This window comes from Cornus florida, unplaced genomic scaffold (genome assembly GCF_030987335.1).
Source record: "Cornus florida cultivar Cherokee Brave unplaced genomic scaffold, ASM3098733v1 CherokeeBrave_3.0.0_Hap2_Chr06, whole genome shotgun sequence".
Taxonomy (NCBI): Eukaryota; Viridiplantae; Streptophyta; class Magnoliopsida; order Cornales; family Cornaceae; genus Cornus; species Cornus florida.
In genome coordinates, this window is record NW_026775576.1 from 42,947 (window position 1) to 67,064 (window position 24,118).

The 24,118-nt window shown below is 38.5% G+C and overlaps 1 protein-coding gene across 3 annotated transcripts in view; it reads right to left on the bottom strand.

Moving 5' to 3' along the window:
• Nucleotides 1-24,118, bottom strand: part of LOC132311042 (uncharacterized) — an 84,073-nt gene that overhangs the window by 20,674 nt on the left and 39,281 nt on the right. For 2 of the 3 annotated variants that reach the window (XR_009482799.1, XM_059808731.1), the window contains exons 7-11: nucleotides 12,840-12,931; nucleotides 12,606-12,752; nucleotides 12,013-12,160; nucleotides 11,754-11,830; nucleotides 10,918-10,989 (exon numbers count right to left, since the gene is read on the bottom strand). Coding sequence is in view for 2 of the 3 variants with exons in the window: in XM_059808731.1 (XP_059664714.1) it covers nucleotides 10,918-10,989; nucleotides 11,754-11,830; nucleotides 12,013-12,160; nucleotides 12,606-12,752; nucleotides 12,840-12,931 (536 nt within the window). In the remaining variant the exon portion in view is untranslated. The remainder of the gene's footprint in view (nucleotides 1-10,917; nucleotides 10,990-11,753; nucleotides 11,831-12,012; nucleotides 12,161-12,605; nucleotides 12,753-12,839; nucleotides 12,932-24,118) is intronic. The other variant, XM_059808732.1, reaches the window with a different exon arrangement.

Genomic DNA, 24,118 nt, shown 5'->3' on the forward strand with positions numbered 1-24,118 from the left:
CTTAGGAATTGATATGATGTCATCCTAGGGTCTACTTGTAATGTCATTGCCGCATCTACTTGAGTTTTAGGTTTGTGAATGCACGTTGCATCACTTATGCACATCATAGCCTATCCGTATCCTGTTGTTCATATTTCTGCTCTAAATGTCCCATCAGTGACTTTTCTGCCCTCTATGCCATCATTGCATATCTGATTTGTTTTGTTTAACTGAGTTATATAGAATGATGATTCTGAAGTTTTCTTATTCATTTATTGCACAAGCATGACCCTATTTGTTTATTCTCTGTTTCTACTTGATTTAGGCATGCTTTGTGTTTTCTTATCAGTTGCTTACCTTATCCTATACATGTGCACTGATTTATACTTGTGTTTTTGCAGATGCAGTGGAGACGAAAGACCGTCGCTAGAAAAAGAGTTCACAGAGTGCCATAGCCTCCTCCATCCCAGTGGCAGAGTCTTCCTCTTTAGCTTCTTCATCATCTGCACCAATTTGAGCCATCTTCGATGGATGCTGAGCATGCCATTATTCGGGAGGTTCCTGCTGAGTCTTACGCCAGTAAGGAATGGGAGACCGAGTACAGATTTGATACGGACCTATTCTCTACCTTGGATCAGACCAGGTGGTCCTATAATGAGCTTGTGAGGCGGGGAATTGATGTTATTATGACTCCAACAGACACAGTCGTCTATCCCCAGTTGGTTGCTTTGTATAATCAGCACCTCCAGATGGATGAGGATGATCGACTTTTTCTCCATACCACCACTGACGGCCAGGAGATTAATGTTTCTCTTCCGGCCATAGCTGTTACCAGTCGCTATCCCCACATTTCTCCATTAGCTGATGATTCTCAGGAGCCTTTAAATCCTACTGCTCCACCTTTTCCCACTGAGTTAACTATAATAGCTACATTATCTCCACATGCTGCATTTGAGGGGCGTACCTTTGCAGACTGGGTCGAGATTGATCCCCGGTATTGGTTCTTTGATTTAGTTCTGCACCTCAATGCATTTCCAACAGGCCATGGCACGCAGACGCGAGGGGGGATTTTTCAAGCTTTATATTGTCTAGACCAGGGGTACTAGATTTCCATCCCTGCACTGATTTGGGAGCTTATGCACAAGCTCTGGAAGAACTTACATCGTACACACAATTCTAGAGTAGACACTTGGCCTTTACCTTTCGGCCATTTTATTACTCAGCTACTTCTAGACCAGGGGTATCAGTTTGACCCCGAGGAAATTCCAGAGCTTGATACCGAGAGAGCAAAAAGAGCATATGATTTGGCCCGGTGGAATAAGACTTTCAATTCCTACCATAAGAACAGGGCAAACAGAGATATGAGGAGACTACAGGCACAGTAGCAGAGAGCAGCGGCACAGTCAGCTACAGCAGACGATGCTCCAGGGGATGATACAGTAGATAGATCTCCCCCCCAGGCAGAGACGTCACATTACCACTACAAGTTCTACTTCCCAGCCAGATGTACCTATTACATCTTAGTAGACTGGCCCTTCACATGCCCCTCCTACCGAGCCGATAGTACATACTAGCACTGATTCTAGCTACAGATCAGAGGTAGCTCAGCTGTACACAGACTTCATATCTTTCAGAGCTGATATGACTGGGTGACACGAGGATGCCATGAGGAGGCATAATGATCTGGTGAGGAGACATGATGACCTAGTGGGGAGAGACGATGATTTAGTTCGGCGATCCGATGAGCTGCGAGCTGAGGTAGCTGCAGTGAGAGGTGAGCTTGGCGCATTACGGACCGACCTTACAGATTCTCTCACTCGCCACAGCACCGAAATGTCTGCCATGCTACAGCATATTGCAGATATGATTACTCCAGATCCTATTATATAATTCCACCCTGTTTCTCTCCTACTCATTATCTATTGATGATACCTGCACTATCATGACTGAGATATTTTTGCACCATCTTGTCACTTGCACTAGGTTTTGGATATTTTGGATGTCTTGGACATTTTGGATACTTTGTTGGATATTATTGCTTCCACTGCGCTGATACATTGATTTTTTGATATCCGATCTTGCATTTACATTCTATATATGGATTTTTGGATCTTTACTATTAGTTTTGAATGCTCTGAGCTTTACATTGTTAGATGCCATGATTTCTGCCCAGTTCTCAGTTTCACCTCTCATTTATATCATTGATGCATATGCTTTGACAGCAGCTAGTATGACCATTTTCAGACAGGTTTTCGGAATTCAAGTTTGGGTGTGCGCTTTCCAATGCTAAGTTTCCGTTGCCGGGTCCCTTTTGCTTCACCCATTTGGTATACTCTTTCCATTATCTGTTGCTTCTTTGCACATTGAGGATAATGCACAGATTAATTTGGGGGTGTATTTGCATACTTTTCATGTCGCACTTACCTTCTATGCATGTGGTATGATTTGAGAGTCTTGGGCTATGATTTTAATCTTTTGAGGATCATGATACTTAGAATTTAAAAATTGCTTGACTTGAGAGTCCAACACTCCTTGTATGCTTTGTAAATGCCATTTAGGAGTAAATTTTTCGAAAGATTGATATCTTGCTTGCATTTGTGATCTACATCATCTTGATCTTGTGATTATTTTGAGATTCACTCTAGGATTCTACACTAGCACAGGCGCACACTAGCATTCATTTGTGGGGTACATGCTTTGTTGACCATTGATTTGGCTATATCCCAATTAAACTAGTAGTGCATTGAAAGCTTTCATTCTGGTAAGGTGGATAACAAACCCTTTTCATTGAGTAGCCGGGATTCTAACCTCATCAAGCACTGAATTTCTCGCGCCGTCCGGTTTGGGAGTCATTAACCTAACGCTCGACCTCATGGATCGCTAGAAAGCTTAATAAATCAACACATTGCACTATGCTTCCATCTTTAATCCTTAGGATAAAAAAAAAAAAATATGAGTGAAAAGAATAAGTGCACCTAGTGAATAAAGCTTTAATAAAAGGTCTATTCTTTGTCTTGATGATCGGTATTAGATTTGTGTGCTAGTTTGAGGGTAAGGATGTGATTATTTCTTTAGTTGGCTTAGACAGCAACATATTTGGTGCCGATTCACTCAAAAAGGATTTTAGAGTTATTTTGATTTGCATAATCATTATCTTGATGTGTGGAGGACCATACTTGCTTGATTGTGTTGAGATTTTGAGAGATTGCTTGAAAAGAGTTGAAAATTTGCATACTTGATGTAGTTTTCTCCCAATGCTTTTTTTGTATATTGGTGCCTCTCTTGTGAGAAAGAGCTCAATGTTTGTTGGTATCATTTCTGTAAACCCTTATAAGACTTCACTCGTCCACTAGGGGTAACCTAGGGGTTTAAAAGGCTTGTTGCATATGCTAAATGCAATCGTGTTTCCTACGAAAGTGGCGTTATCCTTTTATTGCTTTCTATTTCATAGTTACTTAGTTACTTATTTCTTTACTTTCCTTGTACTTCATTGCCAGGGACTATCAATATCTAAGTTTGGGGGTGTGATGAGTGCTCAAATGTGACGTATTTTAGCACCTAAGCTAAGATATTTTAGTCCATTCATCTATCTTACTTTCATGTCTTAGATACTTATTTGTGTTTTGCCTATTTCAGGTCAATAATGTTCAAACAGACTAACAAGAGCCATTTAGCTCAATTTTGGAGCTAAGGAGCAAAGTTGGAAAGAAGCTAAGAAAATGCATCAGAGGAACTTCGATCGATCGAAGGGAATCCCGATCGATCGAAGAAGTCTACAATCGATCGAGATGAGGCGGTGCCAGCTCAGCAAAGTGAATAAGGCCCAAAAGATATTTTCGATGCCACATCAGCTTCGATCGATTGAAGCTAAGTGTTGGATCGATCGAGAATCTTCGATCGATTGAGAATGCTGCTGGCAGTGAGATGTCTAATTCCCGAGCGCGCCGATTTCAACCTAACTTGTGTAGCTGCGAATTTCCTCCAATCATAGGCTGTAATTCTGACTTGGTCCTTACCCAAAGGAGTATGTAATTGATTTATTGAACCATATTGTATCATATCATGATAGATAGATATTACCACTTATAGAAAGAAATATTCCTCTCTAGTACTAGGGTTTTGGGAAAAAAACAAAGATGAAGATGATGATGCCAACCTCCAAGCTAGCCCTTGAGGGTTCTATGACCACTACAATAAGTGGCAAAATCCTTCTCTTGGGGCTAGAGATAGCCCCTAGGCTTGTTTCTCAAACCTAGCTTTTGTGTATTTTTGGGGATTTTAGTTGTAATAAATGTTTTGACTATGAATAAATATAGATCTTATAATTTTCACTTGATTTGTATGGATTAATGCTTTGAATTGATCATTTGGTTCTATTCATATGTCTATGTATGCTAGAATTGATGTTCATGTTCTTGTCTCTAGATTTGATGAAATTGATGCATGTCTATGTGTGTTGATGATGTTAATCTAGTAATGGTCAAAACATAGTGCTTATTTGAACATTCTTGTGATTTATTTGATGGTTCATACTTATTTCTTGATGGATTGTGCCACGTCTCTAGATTAATTAGTTTAATTTTCATGTCTCTAGCTTAGTTGTAGTGTAATTGCTTCAATCTTAGGTAGGTGGACAATCCATTATTGTTGTTTGATATTCCATACTTGTGAATGCAAAGAGTGTATGTCTCGAGATATTTGTGCGTGCATTAATTGTGGTTTAATTGAATGGATTTTGGTAACATTTGATAGGTTGTGCTATTCATTAAAATTGGCTAGACAATTTATACTTATGTGCCATCCATGCTTAGTTTCAATTAATGACATGTTGTGTCTAATTTTACCACTCGTAATAGTACGATTCCGTGTAGGATAGTGCTATAAAGAGAGGTGTCGAACCCACAAGGACAAGAGATTAATATTAAGCTTTCAATTTGGTTCTATTGCTTTACAGGTTACTGGATGAAGAGTTTGTTGGTTGTCATAATTTAACAAACTGAAATTAAAACAAAATATTAAACTAAATAAATTAAATGATCAGAAAGAGAAATCTTAAGACTTTGACTTCACCACAATCATCATACTATAGTCAATTGTTTTAACTCTGGGGATTTAACAATTATGTTTTTCAAATGAATTGAACCCAATAACATTCGTTCAATTCGGGTTTTAAAGAAAGATGTTTTACAAAATTCAGTTAACTATAACCTATCTGCGGTCAGCGTGGACTATCCACCTACCTACTCTAACTACTTTTAACTACTTTGCAAACAATCCACATTTCCTAAGTATAGATTATGAAAGCATTCTTTTATAAAAAACGTTATAGCACCATTATATATGACCTTTATTCTTGTGGCCGATAGAGCTCCGCCGGATACCATCCAACAAGGTAGGTTGAGAATAGAAAAACAAACGATTATATCTAAGACAAGGTAATAAAAGTTTGTAATCTATTTAAACATGAAAACCAATTGAGTTGTCTCGATTGCTCATAGTCATATAATCAAGGAAACATAATATATTAAAATAATCCCAGAGTTAAAACAATCGAACCATAATACTAGATTGGGTTACATCAGTGCCTTACGAGAGGTCTATAGAGGGCTTCCACATAACTGTTGTCAGGGGCTTATTTGTTATTACTTATATAATGTTGGAACTTATGTGTAATTTCTGAAACTTGTTATTATAAATAGAATGTGATTGAAGGATAAAAGTATTCTTTCATTCTTTCTCTCTTTCCCCATTTCTCTCTCTTTTTCTCTCATCCGCTTTCTTCTCTTTTTCTTCTTCTTCTTTATCACTTACTTTCGATTTGATTATATCTTAAAGTTAACATGGTATCAGAGCATGGTTTGTAAAGCTCTAGATTTGTAGTTGAAACCCTAGGGCAAGTTTGTGTTAACCCTAATGGGTGTGAACGGTTTTGAAGAGATTCCAAGATGGGATTTGTTTGCAAGGAAGTAGTGTTAATCACATCCACACGTACCACGGATCCAACTTTCCTTTTTTTTTTTTTAGCTATTGCAGTCTCGATTGGTGTTTTTTTTTTTGTGTTCGCGAGTTCTACAACAGCGGCTTTTTCTTCGTCGTTCGCGATTTTAATATACTTTGTTGCTTTCTAGGGTTTGTGTGGTGACTGTGTGGTCGCTTTTTATGCATCTCAGAAAACGGTAATCTTTTTAGTTGAAGTTTGTGTGTTGAGAGGTGGTTCTCTACGTATTTTGTTGCTGTTTTTGTTTCTGAGGATTGTATACCCAGAAATTGTTTGATAAAATGCCTGGCTTTGAGGTGACTTCAAAAGAAGCTGGGTCTTCTCCTAGTCTGACTCCAGTATTGGTAGGTAGTAGTGATCACCATCCAGGCCTTTGTATTACGACTGTTAGGTTGGATGAGAAGAACTATATGGAGGGGGCTCAATCTGCTCGTATGTATATATCACTGGTCGTAGGATGATTGACCATATCGAAGGGACTATTATGTATCCCTCTAAGAGCGATTTCAAAGAATGGAGTGCAAATAATGCACTAGTTATGACGCGGTTATTGTAGTCCATGCAGCCACAAATCAGCAAAGTGTTTTTGTTCATGAAAACAGCTAAAGAGCTATGGACAGCTATGGAAGAGACGTATTCCTCGGTTGGTAATTTTGCAAAACTGTATGAACTCTAACAACAAATTTCAAGATTCAAGCAGGAAGGCCAAACTCTTGCTACATATTACCACACTCTACGTGGTAAATGAGAAGAGTTAGATCACTATCAAGACCACATACCTGTGTGTGCAACTGATGTTAAAGCATTTTATGCTATGGTAGAAAGGAATCGAATCTACAAGTTTTTGGGTGGTCTGCATCCAAGATACGTGCATGACAAGGTACAAGTGTTAGGCAGGTATCCAGCCCCTACTTCTGTTAGAGATATGTTTTCGTATATCCAGGCTGAGGAGAGTAGAATGAAGGCTTTGTCTGCACCTGTATACACTAAGCCTAAGCCAAAAGTACCATTGTCTGAGAGGTCTGCTCTTGCCACACAACAATGGAACAAGCCCAATCCTCCAAAAGGAGGGAAGCAGGATGACAAAAGCAAGTTGAGGTGTGATCACTGTGGGCATACGCGCCACACTAGGGAAACATGCTGGAATCTATACGGTCACCCTACTCTAACTCCTACTAATGTGAATGCTAGGCCAAGGCCTGGTCCATTTAGGGGGTTATCTACGGCACATACTGCAGAGCGTGAGACTTCTTCTACTGGTCATGCCTCCTCAGGGCCACCGAGTTCTTTGTCCGGGGCTGAACTTGATGCTCTCCAACATCTACTAGCACAACATTCCTCCGTCTCCACCTCTAACTTCGCTCAGACGGGTACCTTTCATTCGGCACATCAAGTTTCCACAATTATCTGGTGGACCACCCTGGATTATTGATTCAGGAGCCACTAATCACATGACTGGTATGGTGTCTGATTTTTCTTCGTACAGTTTATGTTCTGGTAAGGATAAGTTTAGAGTGGCTCATGGCACCTTCACCTCTATTGCGAGGAAAGGCATTGTTTCTACCTCTCCTAATCTTACCTTGTCCTCTGTTCTTTATGTCCCAAAGTTTACCAATAACCTCCTTTCTGTCAATCACATACAAAAGGCTTGAATTGTAGTGTAACCTTTTTTCCACCTCACTGTGTGTTTCAAGACTTGGACACGGGGTAGACGATTGGAAGTGAGGACAATGGCTTATATTTGCTAAACGCGAGGCCAACTTCTTATTATATTGCAAATCAATCTAGTGTAAGGAATAGTAATGTCAATAAAGATCTGTTAATGCAATGGCATAATAGACTAGGTCATTTACCTCTTCCTATTTTGGAGCATGTGCTTCCCCAGTTTGCTTCTGTTGAATCTTTTGAGTTAAATTGTGAAACATGCGTTCTTGCCAAACAATGTCGTGTTTCTTATCCTACTAGTATTAATAAAAATACAGCTCCTTTGCAACTTGTTCATTCTGATGTGTGGGGTCCTGAATCTACTTCGTTACTTGGTTTTCGTTCCTTTGTTGTGTTTGTTGATGACTTTAGTCGATATACTTGGCTTTATCTTATGAAAACCAAAGATGAAGTTCATTCCATTTTCAAAACCTTTCATAGGATGGTATGTACTCAGTTTCGTTGTCCCCTCAAAATCCTTCGATCTGATAATGGAGGAGAGTTTATGTATGGTGGTCTTGCCACCTTTTTTGCTGATAACGGGATTGTCCATCAAACCTCTTGGTTGATACACCACAACAGAAGGGTGTAGTTGAAAGAAAACACCATCATATTACGGAGGTGACCCGTTCTCTTCTAATTGGGATGGGAGTGCCTAAAAGTTATTGGGCTAATGCAACCTTAATAGCTACATACCTTATCAATCACATGCCTTCTAAGGTTCTTAGCTATCAATCCCCCTTCTCTGTCTTACACCATAACACTACCTTGTTTACTATCCCTCCGAAAGTGTTTGGTTGTGTTTGTTATGTTCACATTCATCATCGCAAAGACAAAATGGACCCTAAGGCAATCCGATGTGTCTTTCTTGGATACTCCACCACTCAGAAAGGGTATCGGTGTTATAACCCTACCACTCGTCGTGGCTTTGTCTCCATGGATGTTACATTCTTTGAGTCTGTTCCTTTCTTTTCCACTGCTCGGAATTCTCTATAGAAGGAAACTACTATACAGGTAGAAAATCCGTTATCCATTCAGAGGGAATTCCCCCTTCCTTTGTCTATTCCCATTTAGAGGGAGGTTCCCATTCAGGAGAAGCTTCTTACTGAGGTGTCAATGTCTAGTCCTCCTTACACAATTGATTTGCAGCAGGGAAAGCAGCCAATTGTCTACACTAGGAGGGCAAAACAAGTTATTGACTCACCCCAGGACCAAGAAGTCTTCCTCGATCCAGGTAATTCCTTAGTTGACATTGATACTCCTGATTCTTTTCCCAATAGCATTCCTGTTGATCTTGATGTCCCTATTGCCTATCGTAAGGGTGTTCGTAGTTGTACAAAGCATCTCATATCTCAGTTTGTATCCTATGATGCCTTATCTCCAACATATCGTGCTTTCACTTCGTGTATCTCCTCTGTATTTGTTCGTTCTAATGTTTCAAATGCTCTCAGTCAAACTCTATGGAAGAAAGCTATGCTTGAAGAAATAAAGGCCCTTGAGAAGAATAGTACTTGGGATATTATTCCATTACCTAGGGGAAAGAAACCAGTAGGCTGCAAATGGGTCTACACAATAAAGTACCATGCAAACAGAACAATTGAGAGATATAAAGCTCAATTAGTTGCAAAGGGCTTCACTCAGACCTATGGAATTGATTATCTGGAAACATTTGCTCCAGTTGCCAAGATGAACTCTATACGTGTTCTTCTTTCTTTGGCAGCTAATTTGAATTGGCCTTTACATCAACTAGATGTAAAGAATGCTTTCCTTCATGGTGACTTGGAGGAAGAGGTGTATACGACTATGCCACCAAGGTTTAAGCTTGCTAATGGTCAGAATTTAGTGTGCAAGCTAAATAAAGCTTTGTATGGGTTAAAACAGTCGCCACATGCTTGGTTTGAAAGGTTCAGTACTGCTGTGGAAAGAGGAGGGTACACACAGAGTCAGGCAGATCATACTCTCTTCATCAAGAAGCACCAGGGCTGCACCACTGCCCTTATTATATATGTTGATGATACTGTTATCACTAGAAATCCAGAAGAGATTCATCGAATGAAGTCATTCTTGGGGACAGAGTTCGAGGTTAAAGACCTCAGATCATTGAGATACTTTCTTGGCATCGAGGTGTACAGATCGAAAAAAAGGGTGTTCATTTCTCAACGGAAGTATATGTTAGATTTGTTGGCTGAAATAGGCAGGCTTGGAGCTAGACCTATTGATATTCCCATTGAGCAAAATCATAGGCTTAATGAGGTAGATGGAGACCCATTAGATGATGTGGAAAGATTTCAGTGATTGGTTGGGAGACTGATTTACTTATCTCTCACGCGCCCGGATATTGCCTATGCTATTAGTGCGATTAGTCAATTTATACATGCTCCGCATACACCTCACCTTAAGGCAGCTCATCATGTTCTTCGCTACCTCAAGGGTTCACCTGGTAAGGGGATACTGTTTGGCAATCATGGCCACTTGCATGTTGAAGCCTATACTGATGCTGATTGGGCAGGGTCTGTGACAGATCTACGATCTACTTCAGGACATTGCACATTTGTTGGAGGTAATCTTCTTTCATAGCGAAGCAGGAAACAGTCTGACGTAGCTAAATCTAGTGCAGAGGCTGAGTTCAGATCCATGGCACATGAAGTTTGTGAGTTGTTATGGCTACGTACGATGTTGGGTGAGTTATCCTGTTCGCGAGTCAATGAAGTTGTATTGTGACAACAAGACTGTTATTAGCATTGCCCACAATCCAGTTTAACATGACAAGACAAAGCACATTGAAGTCGATCCACACTTCATCAAGGAAAAGCTTTGTCTTGAGCTTATTTATACTCTATACGTCAATACACATGATCAGATTGCTGATGTTTTGACTAAGGGTGTGAGCAAGACTTGCTTGCAAAATATGTTAATCAAGCTGGGCATAATAGATATCTTTGCACTAGCTTGAGGGGGAGTGTTGTCAGGAGCTTATTTGTTATTACTTATATAATGTTGGGGCTTATGTGTAATTTCTGAAACTTGTTATTATAAATAGAATGTGGTGGAAGGATGAAAGTATTCTTTCATTCTTTCTCTCTTTCCCCATCTCTCTCTCTTTTTCTCTCATCCGCTTTCTTCTCTTTTTCTTCTTCTTATTTATCACTTGCTTTTGATTTGATAATATCTTAAAAGTCAACAATAACTAGCTTAAAATTAAATAAATAAATAAGCAAGAGATTTCCAGGGAAAACCTTCAGAAGTGCAATGAAACCAGGAGATCGATAAAATGCGGAAAGCATGAACTCTAAGAGCCTTTTTTGAACCTACAAACAGATATAATATGTAAAAGAAGTCCCTCGATAAGAAAAAGCTATATAAGTCCCAATTAATCATGAACATTTCAAGCACCGAAAGATATTCAATATCTAGATAGAATACAAAATCAAGGAATTTTTATATATATAGTTGCATAAAATGATTGTTCATGGTATGCCCAATGATCTTTCATATAATAAGAGATAAAAGAATTGGCGTTTTCTTTTATTTTCGATAGCTTTAATTGGCATGATAAACAAAAGAAAGGAGGGAAGAAAGAAAAAAGGATCGGAGGGTGACAGTATTTAGTGAAGCAGCATGTTCAATGCAAGCCACATTTATATGACCAGAGCTGTGTGCTCTATTATGATATAACTTATTAAATCTACGCTGGTAATCTAAAAAACTATTGTTTTCCTTTTCCTGATAATGCCGAGTTATATTTCAAAGAAAAGAAGTACTTAAGTGCATAGCAGAAAATTTAACCAGTGCAATCTATATAAACACAACATATTGCAAGAGGTTTATATGCAATACCCAATGGATAAATTCTTTACATAAAAAAAATAATCTACTAATAAACAAATTGGGATGGTCCCCTAAAAAAATATGATTTCCAGGCCTCAAGCATTAAATCCAATTTAATATTGGAGTATCATCAGATCTATTTCTCTGTATATCATAATAGTCCTTTTGCTAGTCAAAACCTAAGAGGAACGCGAACAGATATCAGAAAGGTAAACTTAAATTCTTTCTGAAGACATTTAATTACCTCATAAGTGAAAATTTTATCTGGAAATAGCGTGGCATTTCTCGCCATAAGTAGGGGAATCAATGCACAAATTAAGGCTGCAATAAAAAATGAATTTCAAAGTGTCATCCAGAGCACAGTGCATTTGATTAGTTATTTTAAATATACATCTGCAGAAAAGCCAGTGTCCTCTACAATGAAAAAAAAATAATCTCATGAACTAACCCAAAAAAGAATGGTCTCATGCAAATAACAAGATTGAAGATAGTGATCTACATACAATCATTAACATCGCGCAGTGCTATAGCAAAATACACATCAAGAAGGCGAGGTGTCATATTGAGTGCTTGTTTCAGTCTGTTGGACTGAGGAGCATTAGTTGCAGCCTGCAGTGCTGCAGCCATCCCAGGAGTAGTCCAATGGCGTTCCTGAAACACCAATAAGATTGTAAATCACCCATTTCAACCATTCAGTTCAGAAGAAGTTTTGGGTTTTGGCCTACTCAAACCGAGAGCCAAAATCTATATTTATATATATATATATATATAAAATAATAAAAAAATAATAAATAAAAGAAATGAAGGAAAATGTATCACAGGGAACTGAAGGAAACAACAGAGACAAAAAGGAAGGAGAAAAAGTAAATTGTAAGGACCAATGCCCCTTCCCAATGGAAAAAATAAAAATAAAAAATACAGAGAGAAAAAGAAAGGGGGCAAACAAGTAAGTATTGATTCCACTTAATTGTAAGGCATAATTTAGTTATATTTGTATTTCTCAGAGATGAACAACAGTATCACTCATGATATTATTATTTGGACCCTAAAAAATCAACATCGGGATAAAGACAAGGAAGTGACTGTAGCACCATACAGAAAGACCGTCATTCTCATCCTTAAGAAGCTCAAGAAACAGTGGATCCGCTACAGCCATTGTATTGCTATCCTCAGATTCAGAGTCAGCTCCCCCATCCCCTATGGTTGAACCAGTGTATGCTTCATCCATGAGTGCAAGTAGCATCTGCATCCAGCAAGGAGTGTTCTTGATCATCTTATATATGCTAAATTTTCACTGGAGTCTTGTACATTCAGAAGTTCAAAAAAAGACCTCAGGAGCCGTACTCTTCTGGATTGAAGCTATGCCGCTGCCAATTAGGGATCCGGAGCTCCGTTCCACCTTTTCCATTGCCACTACCAATACTAGCATGGATGAAAACAGAAGATGTCAAAATGACATTATTAACTAAGGAAATAAAAAAAATAAAAATAAAAATTTTGATTCATCACGAGGAAGCTAATGCCCATAGATTATTTTTTCAAAATCAAGCTCAAAAAATATATATATTAAACGACCAATTTTGACTAATGTGCAATATTAACATTGAAAGCCATATAAATAACAGAAATATTTTGTACACACATCTCTACTGCAAAGAATCAGAGGTAGAAGTGCTATCTTAAGTTCCTAACACAACATACATTTGGCAAGAACCCAAAAACTGCTCATTTTAACACAAACAGAGGCGCTTCCCAACTCATGTTTAAGAAATATTAAGCAGGTTTCAAATAAAGCTTATAAAACAGGAGAAATCTGAATTAAAATTTTGTTTGCTTCATCCATGTCATTAAGTCCAGAAGTTATTCTAACTACCCAAATATTGATCCCAGAGAATGACACGGGAAATATAACGAGACCAAATTTGCTATTGTTCCCCGGCAAGTAATTCACAAGCACAACATTCCATTGATTTTAATCAGTTTCTAATTCTTTTCCTTTTTAAATCAGGCTGTGCTAAATCTCTGAAGCATATGAATGATGAGTGAAGGTTATGATTGTGAAATTCTTGTCCGCACATCTGAACTGCCCCGGTTATGATTGTGAACTTCTTATCCGCACATCCGAACTGCCCATAAGGTGGTACAATACATTACACCATATGTGCACAAACTAGGTTATTAGTGCATGTGTGTGTGTGCACGTACATAAGTATGTAAGTATGTGCATACGTATGTATGCACGTATGTTTTTATATATGTACGATACGTATGTATGTGCGTATGGTTTTATATATGTATGAATATATGGCTAAGTGACTTCAAAGTGGTCCGCAATTGTCACCATTAAGATGTCTTCAATTAGTGTACGGTCTAGAATCTAGATCAATGATGTCATATGTATGTGTTGTGTGTGTGTGTGTGTGTGTGTGTGTGTGTGTGTGTGTCTGCATGTATCCATGTGCGCATGTATGCCTCAACCACTTCACCTCCAAATTAGGGTTAGTGATGCCCACTTTCATTTAACTACAGTTGCAAACTCTTATCTTGAATATACCTTTCAAGTTCTACAAAAGGGTAAACAAAATCTCAAATATTCCTCCTCCAACCTTGTCCTGCAAATACTCTTGAGTTTTTTGTTGACTTTAAGATATATTCAAATCAAGAGTAAGTAATAAAGAATAAGAAGAAAAAGAGAAGAAAGCGGATGAGAGAAAAAGAGAGAGATGAGGAAAGAGAGAGAATGAAAAAGTACTTTCATCTTTCCACCACATTCTATTTATAATAACAAGTTTTAGAAATTACACATAAGCCCCAACATTATATAAGTAATAACAAATAAGCCCCTGACAACACTCCCCCTCAAGCTGGCGCAAAGATATCTATCATGCCCAACTTGATTAACATATTTTGCAAGCAAGTCTTGCTCACACCCTTAGTCAAAACATCAGCAACCTGATCATGTGTATTGACGTATGGAGTACAAATTAGCCCAAGACGAAGCTTTTCCTTGATGAAGTGTGGATCGACTTCAACGTGTTTTGTCCTGTCATGTTGAACTAGATTGTGGGCAATGCTAATAGTAGCCTTGTTATCACAATACAACTTCATTAACTCACAAATAGGATAAACCAACTCACCCAACATCGTACGTAGCCATAACAACTCACAAACTCCATGTGCCATGGATCTGAACTCAACCTCTGCACTAGATCTAGCCACTACAGACTGTTTCTTACTTCGCCATTAAACAAGATTACCTCCAATAATGGTTCAATATCCTGAAGTAAATTGTCGATCTATCACAGACCCTGCCCAATCAGCATTAGTATAGGCTTCAACATGCAAGTGCCATCACTGCCAAACAATATCCCCTTACCAAGTGAACCCTTGAAATAAACATGATGAGCTGCCTCAAGGTGAGGTGTACGTAGAGCATGCATAAATTGACTAATCACACTAACAGTATAGGCAATATCCGGGCACGTGAGAGATAAGTAAATCAGTCTCCTAACCAATCGCTGAAATCTTCCAACAGCATCTAATGGGTCTCCATCTACACCATTAAGCCTATAGTTCTGCTCAATGGGAATATCAATAGGTTTAGCTCCGAGCCTGCCTATTTCAGCCAACAAATCTAACACATACTTCCGTTGAGAAATGAACACCCCTTTCTTCGATCTGCAAACCTCGATGCCCAGAAAGTATCTCAATGATCCAAGGACTTTAATCTCGAACTCTGTCCCTAAGAATGACTTCATTCGACGAATCTCTTTGGGATCATTTCCAGAGATAACAATATCATCAACATATACAATAAGGGCAGTGGTGCAGCCTTGGTGCTTCTTAATGAAGAGAGTATGATCTGCCTGACTCTGTGTGTACCCTACTCTTTTCACAACAGTGGTGAACCTCTCAAACCAAGCATGTGGCGACTAGTTTAACACATACAAGGCTTTATTTAGCTTGCACACTAAATTCTAACCACTGGCAAGCTTAAACCCTAGTGGCATAGTCATATACACCTCTTCCTCCAAGTCACCGTGAAGGAAAGCACTCTTTACATCCAGCTGATGTAAGGGCCAATTCAAATTAGCTGCCAAAGAAAGAAGAACACGTATAGAGTTCATCTTGGCAACTGGAGCAAATGTTTCCAAATAATCAATTCCATAGGTCTGAGTGAAGCCCTTTGCAACTAACAGAACTTTATATCTCTCAATTGTTCCGTCTGCAAGATACTTTATTGTGTAGACCCATTTACAGCCTACTGGTTTCTTACCCCTAGGTAATGGAACAATATTCCAAGTACCATTCTTCTCAAGGGCAATCATTTCTTCAAGCATAGCTTTCTTCCATGGAGTTTGACTAGGAGCATCTGAAACACTAGAAGGAACAGATATAGAGGATATACACAAAGTGAAGGCACGATATGTTGGAGATAAGGCATCATAGGATACAAACTGGGATATAGGATGCTTTGTACAACTACGAACACCCTTACGATAGGCAATAGGGGCATCAAGATCAACAGGAATGCTATTTGGAAAAGAATCAGGAGCATCAATGTCAACTAAGGAATTACCTGGATCGAGGGAGACTTCTTGGTCCTGAGGTGAGTCAATAACTTGTTTTGCCCTCCTAGTGTAGACAATTGGCTGTTTTCCCTGCTGCAAATCATTAGTGTTAGGAGGACTAGACATAGGCAGTAAGAAGCTCCCCCCTGAATGGGAACAGGCAAAGGAAGGGAGCATTCCCTCTGAATGGACAACGGATTCTCTACCTGTATAGTAGTCTCCCCCTGTAGAGAATCCCAAGCAGGGAAAAAAAAAAAAAAAAAAGAAGAAGAAGAAGAAGAAGAAAGAAACAGACTCAAAGAATGTAACATCCATGGAGACAAAGCGATGATGAGTGGTAGGATTATAACACCGATACCCTTTCTGAGTGGCAGAGTATCCAAGAAAGACACATCGGATTGCCTTAGGGTCCATTTTGTCCTTGTGATGATGAATGTGAACAAAACAAACACAACCAAATACTTTCAGAGGTACAGTAAACAAGGCAGTGTCATGGTGTAAGACAGAGAAGGGGGATTGATAAGGTATGTAGAAGGCATGCGATTGATAAGGTATGTAGCTGTTAAGGTTGCGTCAGCCCAATAACTTTTAGGCATTCCCATCCCAATTAGAAGAGAACAGGTCACCTCCGTAATATAACGGTGTTTTCTTTCAGCTACACCGTTCTGTTCAGGTGTATCGACACAAGAGGTTTGATGGACATCCCATTATCAGCAATAAAGGAGGCAAGACCACCATACATAAACTCTCCTCCTTTATCAAATCGAAGGATTTTGAGAGGACAACCAAACTGAGTACATACCATCTTATTAAAGGTTTTAAAAATGAAATGAACTTCATCTTTGGTTTTCATAAGATAAAGATAAGTATATCAACTAAAGTCATCAACAAACACAACAAAGTAACGAAAATCAAGTAACGAAATAGTAGATTCAGAACCCGACGCATCAGAATGAACAAGCTGCAAAGGAGCTGTTTTTTTATTAATACTAGCATAGTTGTTAAAGGCTCAAGGCGCACTAAGGCGCCAAGGCATCCTGGAGCCTGAGGCGCAAGGCGAGGCGCGCGCCCAACTGAAGTGAGGCGCAAGTTGAGAAAAAAATTAAAAAAATGGCACAAAAGAAAATAACAAGCATTTTAATAGTTAACAAAGCAGGCATTTTCATTTTTCATAGTAATAAAAAAAGAAAAGAAAAAGAAAAAATAACATGCATTGTACAAATTAGTATGGAATAATTATTAAAGCAGAAAGCAGCAGAGCACAAAGCAAGTAAAAAAAAAATAATACAGAATAAGAAGCAAGAGAGAGAGAAGTGAGAACAGGAGGAAAAAGACAGAAGAAGAAGAGATGGAGAGAGAAGAGAAAAGAAGCAGCAGTAGAAGAACATAGAAAAAAAGTGGTAGGGTCCACCACTTAACATATGCCAGCAGAAGAGAAAAGAAGAAGCTACATGCTTGAGCCTATTCTTTTGTCTTTATATAACTTATAATAAGTGGTAGGGTCCATCCCTTAACATATGCAGCAGAGAAGAATAAAGAAGCAGCAGCAGAGCCCTATTCTTTTGTTTGCTTTACCTTTTTGGCTTTATATAACTTATAATAAGGGGTAGGGTCCACCACTTAACATATGCATACCAATTATATTAAAAGTCAAACCAACAATGAAAAGTCGCAACTCTTTAAATAACATAAAAACAAAGCCCTTCAAACAGGCGCGCCCCACATGCGCCTTGGGCCTATCGCCTTTAGCAAATAGGCGCGCGCCTATGCAAAGAGCCTCGCCTGGGTGCATGTAAGGCGCCAAAGCTGCGCCTTAATGCACCCGAGGCACATGCCTGGAACGCCTTTGACAACGATGAATAATAATAGGATAAGAAACACGACATTGTTTGGCAAGAACACATGTTTCACAATTTAACTCAAAAGATTCAACAGAAGCAAACTGGCAGGAAGAAGTAAAAGTAGAAATATAAAAAGAAGAAGGAGAGAATTGTGTAAAGGCTTAAATGAGATGAATCACTCATTCATAGCTCTAGTATTTATAGATAAAAAGAGCACATGCTCATATTACAAGAAAATAAACTAAATCAAATCTAAATCAATTCACAACATATTCTAAAGCATATTCTATGGCATATTCTATAACATAATCAAATCTCTGTTATTATGGTAAGTCATTCCATAAATCGTGGCTATCATATATGCTAGCAGTAAATGACCTAGTCTATTATGCCATCGCATTAACAGATCTTTCATGACATTACTATTCCTAACACTAGATTGATTTGCAACATAATAAGAAGTTGGCCTTGCATTCAACAAATACAGGCCATTGTCCTCACGTCCACTTCCAAGTCCTGAAACACACAGTGAGATGGAAAAAAGGTTACACTACAATTCAAGCCTTTTGTAATGTGACCGACAGAAAGGAGGTTATTGGTAAACTTTGGGATATAAAGAACAGAGGATAAGGTAGGATTAGGAGAGGCAGAAACAGTGTCCTTCCCCGCAATGGAGGAGAAGGTGTCATCAGCCACTCTAACCTTATCCTTACCAAAACGTAAAATGTACGAAGAAAAATCAGATGCCATACCAGTCATGTGATCAGTGGGTCCTGAATCAATGATCCAGGGTGGCCCACCAGATAATGTAGAAAATTGATGTGCCAAATGAGAGGTACCTGTCTAAGCGAAGTTAGAGGTGGAAATGGAGGAATGTTGTGCTAATAGATGTCGGAGAGCATCAAGTTCAGCCCCGGAAAAAGAACTCGGTGCATGACCAGTAGAAGCAGTCTCACGCTCTGCAGTATGTGTCGTAGATAACCCCCTAAATGGACCAAGCCTTGGCCTAGCATTCGCATTAGCAAGAGCTGGAGTAAGGAGACCGAGTAGATTCCAGCATGTTTCCCTAGTGTCTCGCATACGCCCACATTGATCGCACCTCAACTTGCTTTTGTCATCCTGCTTCCCTCCTTTTAGAGGATTGGGCTTGTTCCATTGTTGTGTGGCAAGAGCAAACCTCTCAAACAATGGTACTTCTGGCTCAGGCTTAGTGTATACAGGTGCAGACAAAGCCTTCATTCTATTCTCCTCAGCCTGGATATACGAAAACACATCTCTAACAGAAGTAGGGGCTCGATACTTGCCTAACACTTGTATCCTGGCATGCTCGTATCTCGGATGCAGACCACCCAAGAACTCATAGATTCGATTCCTTTCTACCATAGCATGAAATGCTCGCACACACAGGTATGTAGTCTTGGTAGTGATCTAACTCTTCCCATTTACCACGTAGAGTGTGGTTATATGTAGCAAGAGTTTGGTCTTCCTGCTTAAATCTTGAAATCTGTTGTTGGAGTTCATACAGTTTTCCAAAATTACCAACCGAGGAATAGGTCTCTTCCACAACCGTCCATAACTCTTTAGTTGTTTTCATAAATAGAAACCCTTTGTTGTTCTGTGGTTGCATTGACTGCAACAACCACGTCATAACTAGTGCATTATTTGCACTCCACTCTTTAAATTCAGGATCGCTCTTGGAGGGATACGTGACAGTCCCTTCGATATGGTCAATCATCCTACGACCAGTGATATGCATACGAGCAGATTGAGCCCACTCCATATAGTTCGTTTCATCCAGCCTAACAATCGTAATACAAAGGCCTGGATGGTGATCACTACTACCTCCCAATACTGGAGTCGGACTAGCAGAAGACCCAGCTTCTTTTGAAGTCACCTCTGAGCCAGACAGTTTATCAAACAGTTTCTGGGTATACAGTCCTCATAAACAAAAACAGGAACAAAATGCATAGAGAACCACCTCTCTAATACACAAACTTCAACTAGAAAGATTATTATCTGAGATGTATAAAAAAGCGACCACACAGTCACCACACAAACCCTAGAAGCAAACAAAGTAGACCATACCAGAATCTTAAACAACGAAGAAAAAGCCGTTGTTGTAGAACACCGCGAACACAAAAAAACACCGATCGAGACTGCAATAGATAAAAAACATGTCCAAAAAAGTTGGATCCGTGGTACGTGTGGATGTGATTAACACTACTTCCTTGCAAACAAATCCCATCTTGGAATCTCTTTAAAACCCTTCACACCCACTAGGGTTTACACAAAGTTGCCCTAGGGTTTCAACTACACACCTAGAGCCTCACAAACCATGCTCTGATACCATGTTGACTTTAAGATATAATCAAATCAAGAGTAAGAGATAAAGAAGAAGAAGAAGAAAAAGAGAAGAAAGCGGATAAGAGAAAAAGAGAGAGAGATGGGGAAAGAGAGAGAATGAAAAAGTACTTTCATCCTTCCACCACATTCTATTTATAATACCAAGTTTTAAAAATTACACATAAGCCCCAACATTATATAAGTAATAACAAATAAGCCCTAGACAACACTTTTATCCCAAATTTATAAACCATCTCGTTATATCTTCTTGCAGTTGTCCATTCCCAAAAGAATTGCGGCCATCCAAGTATAAGAAGTTCCAGAATATCCATTTCTGGCAAACAGCAACAATTTTTCAATAGCTTGATTTCTGATGGATTGACACCACCAATTCCTATTAACTCCTCTCTTAGTGACACCTACCTTCTCATATGCAGTCATGATTGGACTTGAGAAGCAGGTCACAGAACTTATAGAAAATGCCGAGAATGTCCAACTATGCTAGAGAAATGCAGGGCGATAATGTAGTGAGAGAGAGAGAGAGGTGATTCTCCTCGAACTAAAAATCAGGCACCCAATGACAATGCTGATGCTGCTGATAGCTTTGCTGGAGGAAACAAAAAGGCTCCTATAAAGCCGGATCCAAAACAAAAACACAAGAGGTTTGAGGGACTTGCAAGAGTGTGAAAGTATACAAACAAATTGCAAAAGAGGCACTTTTTTGTTCATTTAACACTGGAAAATTACTAATTTACTCCAAGGTGAAGAGGAATAAAAGCGTCTTTAATATTGAACCAAAAGAGTGTAAGTTATCAGTCACATGAGCTAGATAGATAGAGAAATTTGATGGCCAAGAGATAACTAAGATTGATCATTATTGATACCTTGTATCAATTATCCACAAGCGGAGATTGAAGAAGATGTTGACAGTTGACCTTAGAATTATAAAGATGGAGGAAATGATGAATTGCTCCAGGAATAGTGCATGATCCTAGAATTCCAGCCGAGCTAAAAGAAAAAATTTTAAAATAATTGCAAGGCCAGCTAGTCTTTAGGTGAATATTAGATATTTGAGGAACAATGCCCTTGATATTGAGTTAGCTGAAATCAGAACACTGACATGGATGAGTAGCAAACTGGCACTACAAGAAAGAATAAGCAACAAATCTATTAGTTGAGAAGTTAAAAGGGGCATGAGATGAAATAATCCAAAGATGCTTTGACCATGTGCATTGTAGATGACTTAATGCACTAATATGGAGTGATGGCACGCCCCCAAGTTGAGATCGAGGGCATAAGGACCTTTCACTCAACAAGTGCAGGACTGGATACAATATACCATTCAACCAAACAAATCCAAACTCACCAACATATGGTAAGCTTGCTAATCCTAATAATAAGAGCAATGTATCTTATTTGGATGTGCACGTAGTTTTTTCCATATGATAAAAATCATGATCTAACACATAGTTTCACTGTTTGATCAATCCCGGTCTCGCACATTGTTCGACCGTATAACATTTTGGTGTCGCACACGATTTGACCAAGCTCCAGTTGTCTCCATCACCACCATTTAATTTTAACCACAATTCACTAATATCATTACCCATTAATTATGTATCCTATAGAATACCTAAACTACTAACATATGGTCTCGTAGACACTACTAGAAAAAGTGTGATATCTTATTAAAGAGACATTATGTAGAGACAGCGCCCTGTAGTTAATTTTTCAGTGTAGGATTATGTATAGGTTCTTAATGATGGTTTTGTATTATTATAGATTTCATATTTAGATATGGATTAAGATTGCTGTAATATATTTGTTTGAAATTTCCAGAAATGCATGTTGATATCTTCTTCTTTTTTTGATAATTAAGCAAATTCATTCGAAAAGCGTTCAAAAGGGGAACGCGTCCCAGAAACTCACATTGGTGAGTTTCTGTTTGGTTTGAATTGTATATTATGCCTAGTCAAGCTCTTGTTGAGTGAAAGTTCAAGATGCCTTTGATCTCAATTTGGGGGTGTGATAGTTTGCTATAAGAGCCTAGGTTAGGATAAATTTGGAAAGACAAAGATGAATCCAAAGTTTAGGCAATGGATTTGTTTGACAATAATAGAGTTCGGTTTGTAGATCTATTAACAATTGCAAGTATGAACTAGAAAGACTTCGTTTAGTGAATTATCAATAGTAAGTTTCTTGTTTTTTGTGGTGGTTGGAGTGATTGGAGGAATGAGATTTTGTTTGAGGTTAATACGACAATAGAGTTAAGATAGGATCAGAGTGTGCATCAGAAGCATAGTGGACTGTATGATGTCTTGTTAAGAAAATTGGATTGATAACTTAGTTATAAAGTAAGTTCAACTAAAGATGTGTTTGAGCACGCAAGATTATTATCGTGAACCTTGATGAGATGTGAATTCAAATTAATATATGATTTTACTATTAAATTTATCAGTCATGAGACTTATTGAATTACATTGACTTAGTAATAACAATTGATGAAGTGTAAAACTTGCTAGTTACATGGTGATTGTTGATTGGTTAGACTGTTGCTTATTGGGCTTTCCAAACCAAATCTATTGTTACCACACATTTCATTCACTTGAGTTATTGGAGTGCAAGTGAGGTTTCTGTAGCAATCCATTAGTAATGCTTAATTTAGTAAGTTGCTATTTTTATTTTAGTAGAGAGGGACATTATATAGTGAGGATGCTTTGTATTTAAAATTTTAGTGTAGGGATGTTATTCAGTTTTTGTGTAATGTTTAATTTTAATTAGGATTGTCATATCTATTATTTAGTTATGAAATAGAGATTGCTGATATATATTTGGTTATAAAAATCTTGGAAAGCATGTTTATACCATGTGTTAGTGAGTTGAATTTGTTTGGTTGAATGGATTAATTAGTAATTGGATTGATGGCATTATTTCATCCAAACACTAATTAGCATGGATGGGTTAGTTTGTAAATATAACAGAGGGTACCCAAAAAGAAAAGAAAGCAAAAATGTCACACCTTCCAAGAAGAAAAGTTGGTAAAAAAGAAAAGTCGGAAGAAATACTCTTTGCCTTTTTTTCTTTCTTTGTGAGAATAGTTGAGATTTGAATGAGAAAGTAATCCAAAAATAGTGCAGGTAACAAGGTTCAAGTGCAAAAAAAAAAAAAAAAGGGGGTTTAATTTCACCGAGACTCCCTTGGGTTTGACCAAATATTACTCTCAAACATCTTTCAAAAATAACTATCCCTAAGGTCCATTTCTATTTTTCCATTAAAGTCTCCGTTAAAAATATGGGAAAAGAAAACTTTGCCCCGAATTTTTTAATCATATTTATTCCAAAATATCAGTTTACTTAAATGACCATTATACCCCTCAGATATATAAATATATATAACAATAGCAGGTATATATATGTAACAATCGCCTCAGATATATATATATATATATAACAATAGCAGGTATATACATGTAACAATCACAACCCGCGGACAAAGGAATGACGGCTAAGGCATCGAGATCGGTCGGTTGGGCACGACAGCGATAGTGTTGGTCTTTCTTACTGAACTAATAAATTGGCGATGGTTGGCGGTGATGGGGTGGTGGTGGATATTCACGGTCCCATGGAAGAAGACAGAGACGACAAACTACGTAAATCCGCCACCGTGGAAGAAGACAATCACGGGCAGGAGGTTGTCGAACGGTGGTGGTTTGGTGGGAAGGAAGACGCGAACCAGAGATTGCGGGTGGAGTCAATGGCGACGTCCGAGGTCTTGACGCCTTTAATGGGCTTGGAATTGGGTGAATCTCTGGTGTGGAGGAAGCGGACCACCAACCATCACCGTCCACGGCGTTG